Genomic DNA, 20,731 nt, shown 5'->3' with positions numbered 1-20,731 from the left:
GATGATAAACATTGTCAGTGTACAGAATTTATACTGCAAGACCATCGTGTATTATTTGTGAAGTTGATACAGAATATTAACGAAAAAGGTCTTGGTACATTTGTACCTTCAGATGAATTTAAAAAAAAAAGTATGAGACACTGTGACAAGACACAGTGACATATCCCAGTTTTATCAACTTTCTACTTATAAATAAAGGCAACAGTAGTCTACCGCTGTTCAAAACTTGTAAATCTATGGACAAAAAACAAAATTTGGGTAACAAACTAAAACTGAGGGAAACGCATTAAATATAAGAGAACAACGACACAACATTAAAATGTAACCTACACAGAAACGGACTAAGCATTAGACAAAATCCGATGAGAATAACAAATATAACATCAAAACCAAATACATGAATTTCAGATTGAAAAGTACCGTGAAACGTCTTATAGTAATGTGAATTCACACTCAAATATAAGAGAAAACAAACGACAAAACGGAAACACAACGTTAAAATGTTACACACACAGAAACGAACTATAATATAACAATGGCCATTTTCCTGACTTTGTACAGGACATTTTTAAAGATAAAAATGGTGGGTTGAACCTGGTTTTGTGGCATGCCAAACCTCGCACTTTAATGGCAATATTAAATATAAAATTGAAATGACAACATAATATTACAGGACTACAATACAAATAAATAGGAGAACGTATTAGACAAAGAAACACATGATTAAAAGATAACAAAAGGCATCAAGTTTAAAATTCAATAGGCCAAAAACGCGCCTCGTCCACACAAGACTCACCAGTGACGCCCAGATATAAAAGATCGAAAGTGAAAAAAAGTACGAAGTTGTACAGAAGTTGAAAAAGGTTGTGTCAAATACGGCTATGTTTTTATGCTTGGGATAAGAACATCCTTATTATATAGAACAATCTATGCTATCACACATGTGACGTTTTTATGCTTGGGATAAGAACATCCTTATTTAGAACAATCTATGCTATCACACATGTGACGTTTTTATGCTTGGGATAAGAACATCCTTATTATTTAGAACAATCTATGCTATCACACATGTGACGTTTTTATGCTTGGGATAAGAAAATCCTTATTATTTAGAACAATCTATGCTATCACACATGTGACGTTTTATAAAGTATAAAAAATCAGCAGCAAGCTCTTGCATACCGAATAAGTTGGATTATATATAGGCCATATGCAGGTAAAATTGGTATATTGCTTCTAAGATGGGGGAAATTGATAATTTTAAAATTAAAACCGTCTCGTTTGTGAAAGATTCTGGAATCTGGATACCCATCCAACTCATTTTTGGAGGAGAGGAATCTGATATTTGAAATGAACACATTATGACCTCTCATTTTCTCTCAAATTCTAGCACCCCTATTGACTTCTATTATACAAAACGGTCGTGCTCGAACTAAATTATAAGCATCGTATCTGTGATCTATGTTCAAATGTGCGACTTTCAACATCGTCACAATAGCGTCATTCAAAGCGTCGAACCTCAATTTAAACAGTATGAATTATTCAGTAATTTCTGAGTAAGATAAAATAACTTATCGAAAATTATCATGACCCAGAAACACAGGCATTGGAAAAATGTATCCAATTGGAGATTAATATGCTATATGCACCATTAACACAGCTGCAATAAAAAGTATAACAAAACCAAATTCCAAATCAATTGAAAACTGACAAAAGCAAAGGCTACAAATCAATCAACGTTAAAAAATGAAAAACAGCTGACATAGTCCTGACTTGATACAAGCATTTTTCAAAGAAAAAAAACGACCAAAGATCAAACATCAGTATCCAAATCAGAATTTTCTGTTGTATTGCTATGAAATTGATCTGTTACTGAATTTGTTAAAGAGCAAAAAAATAACTGATTCTTATGTTAAGCATTACAAAACCGCCTATAGGTAGCAGGGATGTCTAAATATCCGATGACATATTTTTCTTTAACTCTGTAGAATACTTCTAGTCAATGTTCTTTCAAAATTTTATTTAAGAAATGAAGATCACGGACATTGTTTTCCCCCCGTTAAAATGCACTGAACTGATTAACTTAACTAAATCGCAGTTATTTCATATGGGGTGTATAGGGTATACTAATCAAATCAAATAATTTTATTGGTGTAAATTTCTATACAGAAATGATACCAGCTGACATTTACAAAATACAAATACAAAAATAAACATGCAAACAAAACAAAAAAGCAAAAACAAACCCAAACATATTTTCTCAATGATAAGAGATATATATTTTATATTTACATTGCGTGGAGGTGTTATTCATACAATATTATTAATTCAAGCTATCACAATCAGCTTTAATACTCTAAAAGCTCTTAACAATATTATGTTTGCTTTAAATGATACTTGATTTGTGCTTATTTAGGAAACATTAAACGATAGAATTGTTTATAAAGTAAAGAGTAATCAATGAAAGAATTGCTTTTCATATACACTTCCGAAGTATCAAAAGTCATGGGTTTTATTTTCTTGAAAAAATCCAAATCACACAAATTGTCTTATTCAGTCATTTTAATTCTGTCCTTGATTGTAAAATATTTTTTATCAGAAAATTGACCAAAACTTTTAAAATTTGTTTGTTTTACGCTTCAAATTTAAGATTTTCCCTTTGTATATTGAATGTCATATGGCAAACTATTTTTAAACAAAAAGAATACTTTTGCAGCATGCCTAAATGAGAATCAGAAAAAAGACACCGGCTCAACTTTAATCGTAATCGTGACGTGACAAGAAATCTATTTTGTCGACTTTTATTTTACATATTTCAAAAAGATCTCGAGACACTGAAATGATTTATACATCAACACTTAACTCGATTAATCTTTATATCTTTGATATCAATAAAATGGAAATGTTAATGGCAATACTGACATATGTCAATATGAAAGAAAATGCGTAGGACACATTTTTGAGAAAACGCAAACTTATTAAAATCTTTACCTGCATCTTATACATTTGAACTTCTAAGGAATATATTCAATTTGCCGAACTGAAAAAAGAAATAACACGACGGGTGCCGTATACGGTACAGGAAATACTTACCCTTCCGGAGCACCGGATTTTACTCCCGGTTTTTAGTTGAGTTCATGTTGTTTCTTATTTATTATTTATAAATGTTAATGTCAATTTCCTTTGGTTTTGTGAATCTTGTTTACTCCTTGGTTTTGATTGTTATTGTCTTGCTATATCCACGTAGCATGACATTTATTCTATTTTTTAGATATACATATGAAGTGGATCTATACTTATACATTCCGTTATTGAGATATGGTAATTTTTATATTTTTGTCTTTCATTTTTGCTAAATTGCCCTTTGTCTATATGCATTTTTGTGTTTCTTTGTTACATATTTCATTGTTTTTATACTTTTTTAATCCAAAAAGCATAAAATTAAGTAGAACTTGTCTTTCAGCTTTGGGCAAGATCTTAAGGAAACATAATTAGTATATATGTTTTTTAACAGTAACTTTAAATCAGTAATACAATTACATTTTACGATTTACTTCATTATTTTATTTTTGATTTAATATTTCGTGGACCTACATCTTAATGTAAAACCTCCGTCGTGCAATGCTTTGTCATTATGATGCTTTAAACGAAATGCCAACTAAAAAATTGCGAAATCCAATTTGAGGGTAATTAACGTATACATGAAAGTACGCGTAACATGCTTAATTATTTCAAATTGATACACTCCACATTATTTTCGGAGCCCACATGAGAAAATAAAAGAATCGTCGGTTTCTGACATATTCAATTCTACGAGATCAAGACGGGGTTTTTTTTTCAATCTAAGTTAGTACAAACGCCATAGTTGATACGGTGTATATTTGATTATTAAAAGTCAAACTTTGCCATGAATCCTATTATGAGTCCCATATAATGTCAAAGGACAAACTTCAATTTATGAATGGCTAGTATTTATTTTGAATTTATTGAACCATAAAATTAATTTGACTCTTCACATTGAATAATCCGCGATGCGGATTATGGAAAATGTGAAGAGTCAAATAAAGGCAACAGTAGTACACCGCTGTTAAAATCATAAATCCATGGACAAAAAACAAAATCGGGGTAACAAACTAAAACTGAGGGAAACGCATTAAATATAAGAGGAGAACAACGACACAACACTACTATGTAACACACACAGAAACGGACCAAGCATCAGAAAAAATCCCACGAGAATAACAAATATATCATCAAAACCAAATACATGAATTAGGGATAGACAAGTACCATGACACGTCTTATCGCAATGTGAATTTACACTCAAAAATAAGAGAAAACAAACGACGCAACGTTAAAATGTAACACACACAGAAACGAACTATAATATAACAATGGCCATATTCCTGACTTGGTAAAGGACATTTTTAAAGAAAAAATGGTTGGTTGAACCTGGTTTTGTGACATGCCGAACCTCCCTCTTTTATAGCCATGTGAAATATAACATTAAAATGACAACTCAACACCACAGGACTACAATATTAATAAATTGGAGAAGACAATTGGCAAAGAAACACACGAACAACAGCCAAAAAAAGGCAACTAGTAAAATTAATTTTATGGTTCAATAAATTCAAAATAAATTATTGCCATTCATTATAAATAAATTTATATCAAAATAAGACTCAAAGAACTGTTTATATTATTTATATTAACAATCTGTCACAACGTACACACATGTTGGTGAATGAATACACAACGTCAGAGTGGGCGTGTCGCCATAAAACATGGCAATATTGAAAATAAAAATGAATACTTATAACCAATCAGAAGACAGTATATACACCAAATTTATTTATTTCAATTTAAAAAAAAACGTAACTTTATGACTTGGATGGAAGGTTGTCATATTGTCACTTATACCACATCTTCTTGTATCTTTATGTAGGGTACTATAGATAAGGCCTTCAAACATCAACTTTTACTACGCACCGGTTAACCGGTTAATCGGTCGAAAGATTGTCCGAGTAACCGGTTAGATTTGACAACACTATATTATAGTGATTAAGATTATAACACAGTGTTGACTGCTGTAATAATAGTTCGTTTCTGTGTGTATTACATTAATAACGTTGTGTCGTTTGTTTTCTCTTATTTTTGAGTGTAAATTCACATTGCGATAAGACGTGTCACGGTACTTGTCTATCCCAAATTCATGTATTTGGTTTTGATGTTATATATATATGTTATATTTGTTATTCTCGTGGGATTTTGTCTATATGTGTTACATTTTAGTGTTATGTCGTTGTTCTCCTCTTATATATAATGCGTTTCCCTCGGTTTTAGTTTGTTATCACGATTTTGTTTTTTGTCCATGGATTTATGAGTTTTGAACAGCGGTATACTACTGTTGCCTTTATGTACCCCTATTATGGACATATTTACTTATTATGTTTGTTTGTTTTGCTCACATATCATTGTCAATATAATGGAATTACAAGTGAGAGCTTTAGCTAGCTATAAAAGCAGGTTTAATTCACTATTTTCTACATAAAAAATATCTGAGGAAAGTCAGGAATATGAAAGTTATTATCCATTCGTTTGATGTGTTTGAGCTTTTGATTTTTCCATTAGATTACGGACTTTCAGTTTTTAATTTTCCTGTGAGTTCGGTAGTTTTGTTATTTTACCGTTTGGTACCCTAACATGTCTTCTTTATCTTTTTTTTTTAGGATTTGAACATCGATAAAGTTATGCTGCTAACAAATATTACAAGTGAAATGTGATGACATATCAACCAACCGCTTAGATAGAAAGGGGGCATTATTGTAAATACGACAAATGAGTGATAAATACATTCGAATGGCTCAACATTAGCATTTTAACTTTCAATTGCAAGGTTATCGACTGATTATCCTAATTTATTATGTCTGTTCATATATTTTGATTAGTTGCCACGTCTCTCGTAGAAGAAGTAAACAGACAAGCAATGTTGGGTCCCATTTGAAGTTCGACTAGTAAAAACTAGAACGAACATATAAAAAAAAGTTGTAAGAAACAAAATCATGCACATCTTTGATGTCATTTTAGGTAATCAAATTAAGTTCTTTTTTTGGACTAAATATCATTCGTCCTTTACTTGTAGCTGCAGTCTTTTTAATGAACACACTTGAACTCATACATTTTCTCTTACTATAAAATATGGAAAATGTTTGAGAGTAGGTGATTAAAAAGTCAACCGAAAGAATTGTATCAATTTTGATTTGAAAACCATTAGCGTAAACATAAAAGTTAGTAATTTAAAAAAGAGGTTCTGAGTAGACCATAGATACCAGGACTACAATTTTGTATTTGCACCAGACACGGGTGAAGGACACTCATCAAATTAGTTCAGCAATAACACATTGTTTACATGGACGCTGAAAATTTCGAGGTGTTATATTCAAAAGATTATATTCTTACATTTTGTCTGTACATACTTATAACAACTAGGCATTTATATGAAGCAATGCTTAAGTGAAAAGTTTTTAATATGTTTGATGTTGATCAGTCGTCATATTATATATCAAGGTCACTAATACACGTGCACAACTCTATTGATGTCCTTGTAAACCGGGGGAATTTTCTAAAAGGTCACACCGGAAATGTTGATTATGACAAACTGAACTTCCAACCGGTTCACATATTCCTACAATAAATCAATGTTTATATAAATGTTGAAAAATACTTTTTCTAACAAATACATTACTTTAAAAAATGCAATTCTTATGTCCTATATAATTATCAGTCTATACAAAATGTAACCTTAAAATGGTAGAAGCATTAGATTTAATAAAAACACGTTTACACCCCTAGCAAGCGTCAGATATTTTATTCTTGTCATGCAGTTTGGAAAGACGACGACAGATTTGTCTATTTGGAGATTATCCTCAATTTCTTTTATCATGTTCATCATCAATGTCAAAATTTCTCCATCTGTTGAAACCTTTAAGATGTTCCTTCAATACCGTGTTGTTGTTATTTAGGAACGTAACACCACTAATAACCGTGTACTGAAATAATTTGTTACTTTTTTTGTCATATCGTTCGGTACATATATTATATGTTACCTGGATGTCCAATTGGATTAGATGATTTTTGTCCTGAATGCCATGAACAGTTTGAATCTCCAAGTTCCTCTCCATTCGTCATTCCATCTCCATCAGAATCTTTTCTGCATATTGTAGCATTCCATTTAAAACCATTTGCTCTGAAATCCTATAAATTAGTTATTGGAATACATTTACAATTAGTATGAATAATATTATTTATAAATTGATTGCCGAATTTTCAGTACCTAAAAATTTTAAATCTTTTAACCAAGCTAGGTTTTTGTATTCAATGTGTGTGTCTAGTAACAACAAAAAGACCAACTGCCGAAACAGTTTCATTTGTGATGATACAATTAATATGGACTATGAATTTCTTAACAATGCTTACAGTGAAATAGTTGTTATATATCAACTATTTGAACAAATAAATTGATAATTAAATTAATACTATTAGAATGAAAATAAAGTATAATTCTCGTTTGCGGTCGATAAACTGCATTTTTATTCGACAGTTCTATTATATTTTTATACATTTTAAAGAAATTTATTCGACTTAGAAATTAAAAACACCGCAAGGGCAAAATGACATAAATCACTTAGCTTTAACAGAAAATAACAAAACTCGACCCCGATGTTTAAGTGGTAAATAGATTAAGGTAAACAGTAGTATACCGGTGGTCAAAAGTCACAAATAGATTGAGAGAAAACAAATCCGAGGAAAACACATCAACTTCAAGATGCTAACATACATCGAAACGAACTATTCGATAACAACTGCCATATTACTGACTTGGAACAGGACATTTAAAAATTAAAATGGCGGGTTAAACCTGATTGTATTGCTAGATGAACCTACCGCTTATATGACAATGTTAAAAAATATAGCTAAAATGAGAATTCTATTGAAAAACAGCACAAAGACACGCAACAAAACTCATCACAGGGAAACGCACACACAAAGATAACCGACTAAATGATCAGACTTCAATTTAAAAAATACTTACAACACCAAATGGATTTTTCAGGTTTGTATAATGTTCTGGATTATAGTGCCCAACTGGGTTCCAGGTTGAAGGAATCCTACATGGATTAGGTACGTGATAACCATTTGGTATTAAATCCCGAAAATTTGGCCTACTAAGTACCATTGGTGAGATAACTAATAGCAGAGTGACAAATTTAATCATCATCAAAATCTAAAATAACAAATAACAAATGTTTGTATAACGCTAATGACAATATATTGTCATTGATTTTCAAAAAATGATTTATGATATAAGCCATCATCTGACTGGACGGTCAGATTTCTATTCATCAAGCCTCTCAAAATTTAAGTAACTGAATAGGATCTTTTCGGTGTACAAATTGTACTTATGGTGCAAACAAATAAGAAATGTCTTATATGCGTATGTTTGATGAACACATGTAGGATATCATTTGCTCTATAATATATTAGAATAATTATTTGAATTGATGGGAATTAAGGGATGCCAATTATTTTCTTTTCTTTTCTCCCGAAAGTAATCATGAAAAACATGATGCATCTAAGATGGCGAAAATACAACAGGAGTAAAATCCTCGTTAAGTCGATTAATCTATCAAAATGATACTGGTATATGTTTATCCAATGAGCAAATCAGGCTCCTTGAGACTACACATTTTTAAAAACTAAATTTTTAAATGATTTAGAATTGTTAAACATGTTCATAGATTGTTGAGATTGTTAAAAGTATGCATATACGAAGTGTTTTTAACAAATAATTCTGCTTACCTTGTTCTGTTAACTTTTCGGTTCAAATATGATCAGATTTCTACTATTGTAGTACCTTATAATTATATGATTGGATCATTGACGTAATTCTAGGGTGACTAATCGTGCCACTATTGATTTAAGAGATAAGACCTCAATTTACATGTTACAAAAGTTAACCTACTGTATTAGTACAGAATGGGGGAAATAAACTATAATAAACGAAAACAGACTATAACTTTTCTGTAATTAGTTGATGTCTTTATTCTGTACATATTTCTGTCATCAGTGTTTTATTTATACCTTTTAAATTTTTTTTACAGCTATTCATTATTATTTTTTCTGCATTTTATTTTTTGAATTCTGTTAACTCTAACATGGGGTTACAGAATAACGGACAAGATGTTTGACAGTCGTTATTTCATCTTGCAAGTGTTTTTTTTCAAATTTTCTACACTTTACACAAGTATTCCCCATTCCAAACTTAAAGACAAATTGAAAGAGTTGCTTTGTTTCATAAAAATTAATGGCCAACGTAGATGGAAGTATCATGTCTCAGGGAAGGATAAATCCAACTTTGTAAAAAATAACTGCGATTAAAAAAACTATTGGCATTTCAATGGGAATGAATTGTGCCCCTCTTCTGTCCAACTTGTTCCTTTATTCTTATGAGACTGATTTCGTGCAGGAACTTCTTAGGAAAAAAGAACAGAAGTAAGCAATATTTTTTAACTAGTGTTGTCAAACCGTACACTTTTTCCTAACCGGTTACTCGTATAATCGTTTGACCGATTAACCGGTTAACCGGTAGTTTAAGTTAATGTTTGAAGGCCTTATCAATAGTACCCTTCACATCGATATAAGAAGATGTGGTATGAGTGTCAATGTGGCTACATTCCATCCAAGTCATACATTTACGTTTTCATAATACGATGAATTGAAGTTTGGCCTTTGGTTTCATAAGGCTTGTCTGTGAAGATTCCTGTCGAAGTTTGACTTTTAATAATCAAAAACACGATATCAACTACAATGTATGGCGTTTGTACTAACTTCAAGTTGATAAATAAAAAACGTCTTGATCTCGTAGAATTGAATATGTCTGAAAACGATGATTCTTCCATTTTGTTTTGTTGTCTCCGAAAATAATGTGAGGTGTTTCAATTAAAATTGATTAAGCCTGATATCCTTACCATCAAGTATACATTGATTACATTCACGTTGGTTTGCTTTTTACAGTTTTTGAGTTAGCATTTAGTTTAAAGTATGAGAAAGACTTGCACGACGGAGACTGCACATTCAGATGTAGGTCTACACAATATAAGATCAAAAATGAAATAATGAAGTAAATCGTTAAATTTAATCGTATTACTGATTAAAAATTACTGTTAAAAAACATGTAACTAATTATGTTTCCTTAAGATCTTGCCCCGAGCTGAGAGACAAGTTCTAATTAATTTTATATTTTTGGATTAACAATACAAATCAATAAACTGGACAATTGATCCGTTAAATTAATTACCACGACGACAATTTTTAAAGAAAACACAACTATTTAATGATTTCAATACAAATTTATATCAAATCTATTAAAATTGAAAAAAAGTCCGGTTAACCGGTTAGCGTTTTTGGTATTCGGTATTCGGTATTCGGTCGTTTGACAACACTACTTTTAACTTTACTTTCCGCTATATAGATGATTTTCTCTTACTAATTAATTCAAAATTTGATTACTATGCTGAACGCATCTATCCCATCGAATGAGAGACTAAGGATACAACAGATACAGTTAAGTCTACTTCATATCTAGACTTATATCTAATAATTTACGATGAGGGTCGTTTGAAAACAAAACTTTACCACAAAAGAGATGATTTCAGTTTCCAAATTGTGAACTTTTTATTTCTATGAAGCAACATTTCAGCATCGCCGGCATACAGAGTATATGTCTCACAATTGATACGATACTCTAGGGCTTGTATTTCCGATCATGCTTTCCTTGATAGAGGATTGCTGCTCACAAGGACGCTATTAAACCAAGAATTTCAGATGGTGAAGTTGAAATTTTACAAACGCCATCACGAGTTGGTTGACTGTTATGAAATGTCTGTTTCACAGATAATATCGGATATGTTCGACGGTCAGAATTAAGAAACTGAATGGGTCTATCAATGCCCATACTACGTCAATCTTTAAAGACCCTAATGTTGGAAAACACCTATCCTACCTTCATGACAAATATGTTGTTGTCCCCAAAACAACATCGTTTTTGTGTGTAAAACTCATTATATTAACTGCTTGATAAACGAATTAGGTATTGACAATTCACTTGGAAACCCAACATATACCCTCACGACACTTACGAAAGAGGAAATCCTGGATAATCATAGGTCTGTTCTATGTTCCTTTGGAATTTTAACTAAAGATGATGAACTGGATCTTCCATCACTGTATTGGATACCTAAACTGCATAAGTGACCTTACAAACAACGGTATATTGCTGGGCAACCTCATTGGTTGATATCGTTGGCGAAAGTATATGTGATACATCCTCATTCTTTCAATATCAAAGCTGTGGGAAGGTCGTGCTCCCGTGTTGTCGGCAAAGTAACTATATTCTTTAACTTTTACTTACATTTGCCTTGGTGGCAATATATAGCCTTGGTTGCTTTAAAACCTTGGTGGTCATTTATATATGCCTTGGTGGCAATAGACCTAGGTGGTCATTTATATATGCCTTGGTGGCAATAGACCTAGGTGGTCATTTTTATAATTCTTTACATTTGCCTTGGTGGCAACATTAAATTAAAAAAAAACTAGGCTTGGAGGCTTTAAGACCTTGGTGGTCATTTATATTCGCCTTGGTGGCTTCTTGATAGAACTATGGTAATGTTTGACCTTGGTGGCAAAATGTTTTGGGATTTAGACTTGGGGTAGTTATTATCAACCCAGGTGGTCAGATATTTGTTATGACGTGCGCCGGTTAAACGCAGGTCAAAGTGCTATCGCTATATAATATTTTATGTGGAAGTGGGGGCTCTGGCCATTTTGGAGACCTGTATTTGAAAGGAGAATAATAAATTGTTTATAGGGTAAATAGTTTCTATTGTTACATTTGAGTGTTGCGGACTTTTCATTGATTATTACATCGTACATACTGATAGAAAATGCTCTTTAAAGACTTTGTTAGAAAAGAATAGAAATATTGAGAAAGTGGAATAATTTAGTGTGACATGTCACTTGATATTAATGTTGTTTACCGGAGTGATGTGTATTGAATTATAAGGTGTCTTCATCAAGGTCCGCGTTCAGCGGTCTGTTTGATTTGTACATATAACTGAATAGAATGTTTTTGTTTTCAGATGGTGTTACCTACAACTTTGACAGGCTGATGAACGAAGGAGAAGCAATATGACATCGCATGATGATTCATGTCAATGAGTTCGAACAACCTAAAAGGAAAGGATTTTTTCTGATCAGAATCTGGTGAGAACAAATTGCAATTTAAGTAATGTTTTGATTTCAGAAAATAGGAAAATAATTTTATAAAAAACAAATGAATGGTAAAATATGGATATAACACTTAATTCTGTTTGTCTGTATTGAGAAAGACAGAAGATGCCAATACGGCACGGTACTAAAGATAAATCTGTGATGGAAGCAGCTTTATGTTCAAATGAACCTATTTAAAAGTAATTCTAATAATGTGTCCGTAATTTTATGATGTTTACTATTGGATGTGTATATAATTTCATTGATGTGTTGAAATATGTCAAAAAAATCTGTTTGTCTTGGGAGATTAAATATTGGTTGCAATATTTTTGTTTTGTTTTATTTATTGAATGATTTTGTATACTTAGTACAATCGTATACTTACATTTTATGTATGGTTAAATTTTTAATTTAAATGTCTTTGTCTGCAGTTCGAGGGACACTGATTCCCTTGTGGTTTTCCACGTGGATTGTAGGCAAAGGGATTTTTCCTTTTCAAAGTGTGACTAATGCTGTCATAAGTACAAATAAACAAGTTGTTATTGGTTAATATATTTTCAGCAAAGTTGTGAAGAATCAATTGGAAATACAGTTGTCAATGTTCCTGATTAGAAAGTAAAGAGTGTGTTTGATTCAACAACAGTAAAGAAAGAGACAAGCCAACATAGTTTACACTTGGAGGTGAAGTCCCTTTGCTTACAACAAGCTTTCCGCATGCTGAAGATGTTATTCAAATAATGACAATGTTTATTTTGATATGAGTTCATTGCCTTAACGCTACTTTTAACTTTAAAAAGTGTGTATGTGGTCAAATTCATGAGAATTTATTGAAAATGGAACTATTTATAAAGAACTGTGTACATGTATCTTGAAATGTTTAGTATCGTTGTGAAGTAATTAAGGAATAATATTTAATAAAAGTGTTGAAGATATTTTTGTTTTGAGTATTGGGAATACTTTTCCTTAAGGGAAAGCCTTGCTAGTGGTGTCATTTGAGATTGGCCTGCAAATATGCTGTATGGACTATAGAGTTTTCTATGCCCATAACTTATCATGAACTGGATGCAAGATTATATTAATCACTGAGGATATGTGTACAACCTCATTGGTTGATATCTTTTGCGGAAGTATATGTGATACATCCTCATTCTTTCAATATCCAAGTGGTGGTTGGTTTAAGGGCTATGTTTGGTAGTCAATACATATTTACTGTTTGGGTTGATGAGGTTCTTGATAAGTTCCCTCCTCTCCCACCCACAAGTACCAAAATGTGGAAATGTTTTTATATCTATATTTTAATATTGGTATTACATATATGCATTTTGGGTTGATGAGCACGAGACAACATTAGAAAAACATAAGAATTACCATGGGATTATGTTGTCAAAACAAACCTTTGCGTTATCGATTTTCAAGGGAAAGGTCAATAAGGGCAAGTGGATTCGTATTTTTGTGCTTGTTATTTCATTACAATTGTAAAAATAAGATTATATATCTCAGATGACAATAATGTTCATTATAATGCTTCATTTTCTGAGCTCCAGACTAGTTATATAAAAAAATGCACACTATATCCAATGAGCTCTTATGCATACCATTATGCATAGAAGTCCACATTTTGTTTTCTGAAACGTATAGATATTTTCTTGTATTCGGTTCTTTCCTCTACAGTTTTCTATGCCCATTACTTAACATGAACTGGATGCAAGATTATATCAATCACTGAGGATATGTGTATCTTCCAAGTGCTCCACAAAACCTCTTTCTAAACTATTAACATCTATTTTATCATCAATCAAAGACGGGCTTCCAAGTTATTGTGAAACTGCCTATTCTAGAGGTGGCGTGAATCAGATGTGGATACTTAAAAATTCCAAAGATCTTTTAGAGTACATACAATCTAACTCTCTTTTATCTTGTAATAGTATTAAAACATTTGACTTTTCTACAATTTATACAAGTATTCCACACACATTCCAAACTAAAAGACAAATTGAAAGAGTTGTATTGCTTTCTTTCATAAAAAAGAATGGCCAACGAAGATACAAGTATCTTGTCTTAGGAAGGGATAAATTCTACTTTGTAAAGGATCACTCTGATTCAAACAAAAAATTCTCTGAAACTGACATTATCAAGATGCTTGATTTCTTGATTGACAACATATTTGTTCCGTTCGGTTGACGTGTTTTTCAACAGACTATCGGCATTCCAATGGGAACGAATTGTGTCCCTCTTCTTGCCGACTTGTTTCTTTATTATTATGAGGCTGACTTCATACAGGAACTTCTTAGGAAGAAAGTTAGCAATCTCCTTTAACTCTACTTTCCGCTATATAGATGATGTTCTTTCACTATATAATTCATAATTTGGTGACTTTGTCGAATGCATCTATCCCATTGAACTGGAGATAAAGGATACAACAGATACAGTTAAGTTGGCTTCATATTTTGACTTACATCTAGAAATTGACAATGAGGGTCGATTGAAAACAAAATTTTACGACAAAAGAGATGATTTCAGCTTTCCAATTGTAAACTTTCCATTTCTAAGTAGCAACATTCCAGCAGCACCTGCATACGGTGTATATATCTCCCAAATTGATACGATATTCCCGTGCTTGCATTTCCTATCATGATTTTCTTGATAGACGGTTGTTGCTCACAAGGAAGCTATTAAATCAAGAGTTCCAAATGATGAGGTTAAAATCATCTCTTCGTAAATTTTACGGACGCCATCACGAGTTGGTTGACTGTTATGGAATAACCGTTTCACAAATGATTTCGAATATGTTCCTTACGTCGTAACTACAGTCCCCTTCCCTTTCATAAATGTGACCTACGAATAAGACTAGTTACCGGATTTGTTATCTCATAAGCAACACGACGGGTGCCACATGGGGACCAGGATCTACTGACCCTTCCGGAACACCTGAGATCACCCCTAGTTTTGGGTGGGGTTCCTGTTGTTTATTCTTTAGTTTTATATGTTGTGTTATGTGTACTATTGTTTGTCTGTTTGTCCTTTTATTTTTAGCCATGGGGTTGTCAGTTTATTGTCGATTTATGAGTTTGACTGTCCCTCTGGTATCTTTCGTCCCTCTTTCCTTACGCCAAACTACAATCCCGTTCCCTTTTCACGAATGTGACCTACCGAATCAGACTGTTTACCGGGTGCTTCATGTGGAGTATGACCTGCAGCCGCTGCTTATCCTTCCAGAGCACATGAGATCACCCCAATTTTTGGTGGGGTTTGTGTTGCTTAGGGCTTAGACTTGTATGATGTGTCTTGTGTACTTTTATTTGTCTGTTTTTTTCTGATTTTGCAATTTCGTTGTCAGTTTTTTTTTCGATATATGAGTTTGAATGTCCCTCTGGTTCTGGTCTTTTTCGCCCCTCTTTTAGCATCTTGCCCGGCAAATATTTTTTTCTCGTAAAGAATGACATTTCTCATCCTACCTTTTTTAAAATGTTTAAAACAGTGAAAAAATTGTTCATAATTTGAGAAATTTCTTATATCTTTCATCAGAAAAGGGATAAAGGTTATAGCCAGTCAATATCGTTAAATAACTTCCATCATCATCAATTAAGTAAAAATGGTTCCTTCGTCCAAAGTTCTGACTAAATACTTCTCATAAATACTGCAATTCTCAATTGAATTTTATAATGATCGATCGAGACTTGATGAAATAACATTAACGAACCTGTTCAGTCGCCTGGATTGAAAATTGAAAACCAAGAACGCCAGGCAAATGGATCTTTTAACATAACACTTTAAAGCCATACAGCCCCTTCCCCCCGAGCAAAATAACATGATCACACGCAGTAGGTCGTATTAATATCCAAACTACAATGCGCGTCAGAAATTGTCGAAAGTGAAATGAAAAGTAATATTAAGAAAATTCCACAAAAACAGTTTGTATGTACTAAAATATAAAAATATCGTTTTTTCTAAGAAGAAACCATGTTTTAATCATTGTCTCAGTAATGGTTTGTCCTGAAAAATAAACTTGACCTTAATAACCTTTACCTTCTAAATGCCAAACCTGTTTGATCTCGATTATGTCAAATCTATGAGATAAGCATTGATAACTTGTCCTACCTATAAATATATATATGGCATTGAAATGATCCAGTGATATAGTTCTACTTAGTTACATAATGTATGCTGTCATTAATGGACAAGTTTATTTTTTAGGACAAATCGTTACGGATACAATGAAATAAACATGGATTGAAAGCTAGTTAAACATTTCACTTGTAACAGACAGCTTTCTAACAGTAATCACAAATTATGAGTCTGTAGAGCATCTTTCGTTATTCTATATAATACCTTTACACATACACAAAATTTAAGACTGATATGTTTTATCGGCATCAAAAACTAAAATCACAAAAATACCGAACTCCGAGGAAAATTCAAAACGGAAATTCCCTATTCAAATGGTAAAATTAAAAGCTCAAACAAGCTTAAGTGTAACCAAAAAAACCCCAACAAAAACATACATAGATACGAAATATTTGATAACAACTATCATATTTCTGACTTGTTACAGGAAAATGTAATAAAAAGTTGGTGGGTTGTTGTTAAAAAAAGAATAAGCAGTAGAAGTAATAATTTACAGCGACAAAAACATAAAAGAACACTATATTCAGATGATAAACAACTTCAGAACCTAGAATCTATACTCTAAGACCAGCGTGTATTATTTTTTGGAGTTGATACGGAATATTTACCATCAAGGTCTGGGTGTCTTTCAATTAACTTTTAAGAAAAAGGACGAGACATTATTTGACATGACCCTGCTTCATCAACTCTTTTCTGAGACACTGATGACGTTTTATAAAGTCTAAGTACAAACTGCAAGGTCTTGAATATCGAATGAGTTAGGAGGTGTATACCCAATACGTAGGAGAAGTTGGTTTATTGCTACTCAGGTGGGGAAAATTGATAATTTCAAAACTAAAGTCGGCTCGTTAGTCATCGATTTCGGTACCAAGATGACCGCTTATGTCAAATTCGATGTTCAAGTCTAATGATGAGGCAGAGGAAGACGTGTCTGTTGTTTCTTTAATTTCTTATTCTGGAGGATATGTTAATGGAACCCAATCAGATAATTTTGGATTGTTAAAGGGAAAGAACATCATTAGTATACCTGAGTGTGAAATGAAATGATCTGGCTTTTTTTATCTTCTTGTTTTTGACAAGTGTCTGAAGAAACCCGGACTCATATGAAACTTAGAAGAGGTCGACAAGGAGAGGCGCACAGTTCGTCTTTACTTTAAACATTAGTTTGACATCCTGATTACTCTTTATGTACTACTTTTTATTATTTCAGCAATGGAAAATTACGCTCATTTGCGTGGTTTATAATATAGGATACAATATTTGAAGATATTCGTTTTTTGTGAGTTGTAAGGTTGGTTCACTGAGTAGTAAGGTTGGTTCACTGAGTTGTAAGGTTGGTTCACTGATACATCTCCATGTATTGACTAAGATATTGGGTTTTTGTGAGTTGTAAGGTTGGTTCACTGATACATCTCATGCATGTATTGACTAAGATATTGGGTTTTTGTGAGTTGTAAGGTTGGTTCACTGATACACCTCCATGCATTGACTTCCACGTTATTCAACCCTAACAGTGACATGTACCTTTTTTATCAGAGATATTTTTGATTTGAACAAAGATGACGATTAACAAACGATTGACGATTGTAGTAATATGTATTTTCCATGTCAGGCCCATATGCTTCAAATAAAGTGCACAATGGGATATATTTCTTTTACTTCTCGTTTATTTATATATGTTACAGGCATTTTCTAAATTTAGGCATTTTGTAAAATGACTGAATTGTTAGGCATTTTCTAAAATGCCTATAAAGTTGACAGGCATTTTATAAAATACCTAAAAAAAACTAATAATTTTATAAAATGCCTGAAATTTTTAATGAAAATTTCACAAATTGCCTGGTCTGTTTCCGGCAAATTGTGTAATTATTAAATACATGAAATAGATGATGAAAATATATTGTAAAGCTACAAAAAAGGGTTGAGTAAAATAGATTTAAGATTATTCTTTAAAAATGTAGCCTGCAGGTTAAGTTTTTATGTTTTACTAGTTTTAATGTCTATAATTAGAAACTCCATAGAGCAACAACAACAAAAAAGTTCTAGAATATTATTTCCACTGGAATATATATACATGTAAAGTATATGTTCCTAACGGAATAAATGGTATAGAATATTTGTCCAAACATGAGCAGATATTATGACATTGTTTATAGCAAAGTTTCCAGTGGAACTTCTGTTAGGCGGAACTAATATACGTTGACAACTCTGTATTCCATTAATGATCTTCTTTTCATTATGGCAGAAGGGCATGTTGTCATTACACCAGAACAAAGATGTACAAACCAAATAATTGAAAATGCTGATTCTAATCAGAAAAGTGTTATATGAAACAGAGAAAAATATGAAACTATTTTGAACAAAAATTAAGATTGGAATAAAAGGACATTCTTCGGATTATTATCATATGCAAAGGTAGGTGCATTTCTTCTGTTGAGTTATAACTTATTTAAAAGTTTTCATAACAAGCGTTAGGAAGAAAATATGTAGGCTCCTAGGCGCCTGAATTGCTCATCTTGCAAAATATTAGAAATAAAAATATGATGCACTCAAGGAATATTTTAACAATTGGCCAAGTAAAAAAAAGACATAATCATATATGAAGATTGAGTTGACGACTTCTGTTACCATTTTTTGCCTCATAGGCCTATTGAATATGCATGAAATATTTGCCAGTGGAAATTTAGCGTGCACCAATTCATTGACATAACATTGCGGCTTTTTGTTTTTCTTCCTTTTTCTTCTTCTAGATTATTTTAAGCTATTAAATTGTATAAGGCCACCATTGAAAAATTACAAATTAACAAATGTATATACTTTAAAATTGCAGATTTAATGTGTTACACTGTGGAGATGTAGAAAAATTGATAAAAAAGCGACAGTCATTGACAGATCCTATCCTATATTATGCATATGCAGAGGAAACATACAGCATTGTAATGAGAGCACATTTGAACACAGGACATAGTAGAAGAGATAAAATGTTAAAAGAGGTCAACAAGAAGTACAGAGGTGGATGTTGGAGCGATTGTATTGGTTGCAATTCCCCCATGTGGATCGAAGAAAAGGAGACCCGTGTAACCTTATGGTTGTTGTTACTGGAAAGGAAGAGCATGGTTATCAATTGGGAATTAAAGATGGAAGACTACTTGGACTTTACACCAGGAATCAGTTTGAATTGTCTGACAGTAACTTTGTATTCAATATGTAAATTATGACAATGAAATATCTTTTAGAAAAGCTGTCAGTAAAGTTTCTTTGTGTGATGGTCAGGGTTACAAAAATGTGGCTGTAGTGCTAGTGGTAAGGCTAAATGTAACACTAAACGTTGTCTTTGCAAAATTCGAGACAAATGTGTAACAGTCGCTGTCATCAATTACATTACATGTAGCAACAAATAGTTTTCATCTTCAGTGTTAATGTAAATGATTCAATTACAATTATAAAACTGTAACTGTTTAAATTGCATGCTATATTTAATGATAGAATAAAATTATATATTTGATATTTTCAGTCGTTAAATTTTGAGTACATTCAATACAGTTTTAGTCTTTTAGGCATGTTGTTAAATGCCTCACAATTTTTTCAGGCATTTTTTAAAATGCCAGAAAAAAATAGTCAATTTGTAAAATGCCTAAATCATGCAGGCATTTTAGAAAATGCATAAATTTAGAAAATGCCTGTAAAATTAATATATATATATTTATGCTGTAAATGAGGATATTTTCCTTGTGATATTTGTTTGTTTTGGAGAGCAAGTATACTACCAAAAGAATATTATGTCAGAAAAAACTGTGTCTTGTGGGCGTATTCGTTTACTGTTATGCATCTAAAAATAACACTACATTTGATATGTTACCAGAGCAAGAACTAATCAAATTGTAATTAAATAGTATTTAAAATAATACAAGGCTAGGGTACCTGATGAGGATTTACGGCCTTGGTCAAAAATGACCTAAATGATATCCGAAACACCAGGTGCAGCTTAATCATTTTTACATCACTGGACATCGAATACTTCTACTTGATTACCACACATCATTATAATCTTATAAGTTAACCTCAGCTTATAACAGACATACACCTTTCTAACAGTAATTATTTTACATAAGAAAGGTCAAATCAGGTGACGATGAAAATAACTACAAAATAAATGTATAATTTACGCAATATATTTGTTTAAAAAAAAGTCTATACCGGAAGCAATATATAAGTCACTTATTGACAAAGGTATTAATATGTTTTGCTGGGATTGGTAATGAACACGACTATTAAT

The 20,731-nt window shown here is 32.1% G+C and overlaps 1 protein-coding gene across 1 annotated transcript; it reads right to left on the bottom strand.

Annotated features, from left to right (window-relative positions):
• Window positions 1–6,512: 6,512 nt before the first annotated feature.
• Window positions 6,513–8,978, bottom strand: LOC139512992 (temptin-like). The gene is made up of 4 exons (XM_071301028.1): window positions 8,863–8,978; window positions 8,096–8,287; window positions 7,110–7,257; window positions 6,513–6,688 (listed from the first exon to the last, which is right to left on the bottom strand). The coding sequence occupies exons 2-4, from the start codon at window positions 8,279–8,281 to the stop codon at window positions 6,594–6,596; spliced, it is 429 nt and encodes a 142-aa protein (XP_071157129.1). The 5' UTR covers window positions 8,282–8,287; window positions 8,863–8,978; the 3' UTR covers window positions 6,513–6,593.
• Window positions 8,979–20,731: the final 11,753 nt, after the last annotated feature.

The sequence above is a fragment of the Mytilus edulis genome, chromosome 2 (genome assembly GCF_963676685.1).
Source record: "Mytilus edulis chromosome 2, xbMytEdul2.2, whole genome shotgun sequence".
NCBI lineage: Eukaryota > Metazoa > Mollusca > Bivalvia > Mytilida > Mytilidae > Mytilus > Mytilus edulis.
The sequence above is the reverse complement of the archived record's forward strand: the minus strand, read 5'-3'. Positions and strand labels throughout refer to the sequence as shown.